This window comes from Bison bison, unplaced genomic scaffold (genome assembly GCF_000754665.1).
Source record: "Bison bison bison isolate TAMUID 2011002044 unplaced genomic scaffold, Bison_UMD1.0 scf7180017864352, whole genome shotgun sequence".
Taxonomy (NCBI): Eukaryota; Metazoa; Chordata; class Mammalia; order Artiodactyla; family Bovidae; genus Bison; species Bison bison.
Genome location: NW_011494924.1, coordinates 3,533,354 through 3,535,372, shown reverse-complemented (window position 1 = coordinate 3,535,372; position 2,019 = coordinate 3,533,354). Strand labels below are relative to the sequence as shown.

General features: G+C 52.2%; 1 protein-coding gene across 1 annotated transcript in view; it reads left to right on the top strand.

The window, feature by feature from the left end:
* KLRG2 (killer cell lectin-like receptor subfamily G, member 2) overlaps positions 1–2,019 on the top strand; it is a 29,830-nt gene that overhangs the window by 14,545 nt on the left and 13,266 nt on the right. Inside the window, exon 5 of the mRNA XM_010855020.1 lies at positions 11–152. Coding sequence (XP_010853322.1) covers positions 11–152 — 142 coding nt within the window. The remainder of the gene's footprint in view (positions 1–10; positions 153–2,019) is intronic.

Below are 2,019 nucleotides of genomic sequence, written 5' to 3'. Positions count from 1 at the left end.
CGACGTCGAGGGCTGCGCCAGTCCCGCGGAGGGGCGCGCAGAGTCCTCGGGCTCCCCTATGTGCCGCTGCCGCTGCCGGGAGGACTCCGTGCTCCTGCCCCACGCCGAGCTGGACGGAGACAAGAAGATGTCCCGGATCATAAAGCGCGTAGGTAAGCGCGCGGGCGCCGGGAGCAGCGCTGCCCGGTAGGGGTTGAGCCACTGGGGCGGAGGAACCCCAACCCGGTCCCTCTGGCTTAGAGCCAATAACTTTAAGGTCTACGTAATTATCATTCAAATTGTTGGTAGTAAAAAAATAAAGCCACTATTCTCCCTCCCTGACCCTCTAAGAACTTAAGCGTTCCATCTTAGTGTGCGCAGCATCTTTGAGAAGTAGGGGTGGAAGGATTCCAGGCGCGAGGAAGGCTTTCAGGATCACGTGACGGTGGTGGCGACCGGGTAGAACAGCCTACTCCTGGCTCTGGCTGGCCGACCTCTCTAGGCCCAGGATTCCTCTTTCCCTCCCATATATCAGGGATCACCTGGCCCCTAACACTCATCCATTCAACAGCTACTGCGGGGGGACAACAGGCCAGACGGGGCGGGCGTGCCCCGCGGAGTGGGGATTTGCAGGGAAGAAGAAAGATCCTAAATATAAAAATCCTGGACACAGAAGCAGAAGGGAGTAGTTGGTGAACTTGAGGGCATGGGAAAGCTTCCTTCAGCTAAGTCTTGAAAGCTTAAGGAGTTGCGGGTGGTAGCCTCCTCCTAGGTAGAAAGCCAACGGGAACAGGGACCCTGTGGAGCTAGACACAGACACATTGCTAAAAGCTTGGCCAGCCGAGAGGAAGGACGGTTCAGCTGGACAGGCTGCAAATCCCGAGGGGCTCTATGCCAGAGGTGAGTAGGTTGTTCTTGGACAGTAGAGTTCAACGACTCTGATCACTCAGGAACTTGTGCAGAGTTGGGTGGGAGCACACTTTGTGCATGAGAAGTGTAGTCGATTTCTGGAGCTGCTGTAACAAACTGGCACAAACTTAGAGGCTTAAAATGGCACTAATTTATTATCTTGCAGTTCTGTAAGTCTGAAATCTGATGTAGGCTCAGGGGTCTAAAGTCCAATTATCAACCCCCGTGATCCATTCTGGGGGCTTCAGGAGATGGTTGTTTCCTTGCCTTTTCTGGTTTCTAAGGGTGATCGAGTTCCTTCGCTCATGGTCCTCTGTATATTCAAAACCAATGTCTGCTTGAAGCCTCCCACTGCCATCTTTGACTCTCCTGTCCTTCTGTCCCCCTCTTCCATTTATAAGGACCCTTGTGATTACATTGGACCCACCCAGAAATCCATCTCAAGGTCAGCAGATAGGAAACCGTAATCCCCATGTACCTGTAACCTAACATATTCCCAGGTCCCAGGGGTTAAGATGTGGACATCTTTGCTGCTGTGCTGTGTGTGCTCAACTGTGTCTGACTTGTTGTCACCCCATGAACTGCAGCCTGCCAGACGCCTCTGTCCATGGAATTTTCCAGGCAAGAATACTGGAGTGGGTTGCCATTTCCTCCTCCAGAAGATCTTCCCGACCCAGGGGTCAAAGCTGCATCTTCTGCATTGGCAGGTGGATTCTTTACCAGCATCTTTAAGGGGACGTTATTCTGTCTACCATAATGAGTCTATAGCTTTTTATGAGATTAATAATATAAGTTGCTCAGTCATGTCCGACTCTTTATGACCCGATGGACTGTAGCCTTCCAGGCTCCTCTGTCCATGGAATTCTCCAGGCAAGAACCCTGGAGTGGGTTGCCATTCCCTTCTCCATGGGATCTTCCCGACCCAGGGATTGAACCAGGGTCTTCTGTGTTGCAGGCAGATTCTTTACCATCTGAAGGGTGGGGTAACAAGGAAATGACTAAAAAGTGAGCTCTGACAGCACTGTGGAGGAAGGTTGGGACAGGCATGAGGTTGAAGGAAGACAGACCTTAGGAGGTGATAGCAGTTGTTCAACCAGAGACGATGAAGGCCTGATCTGTGGCAGGGGTGGG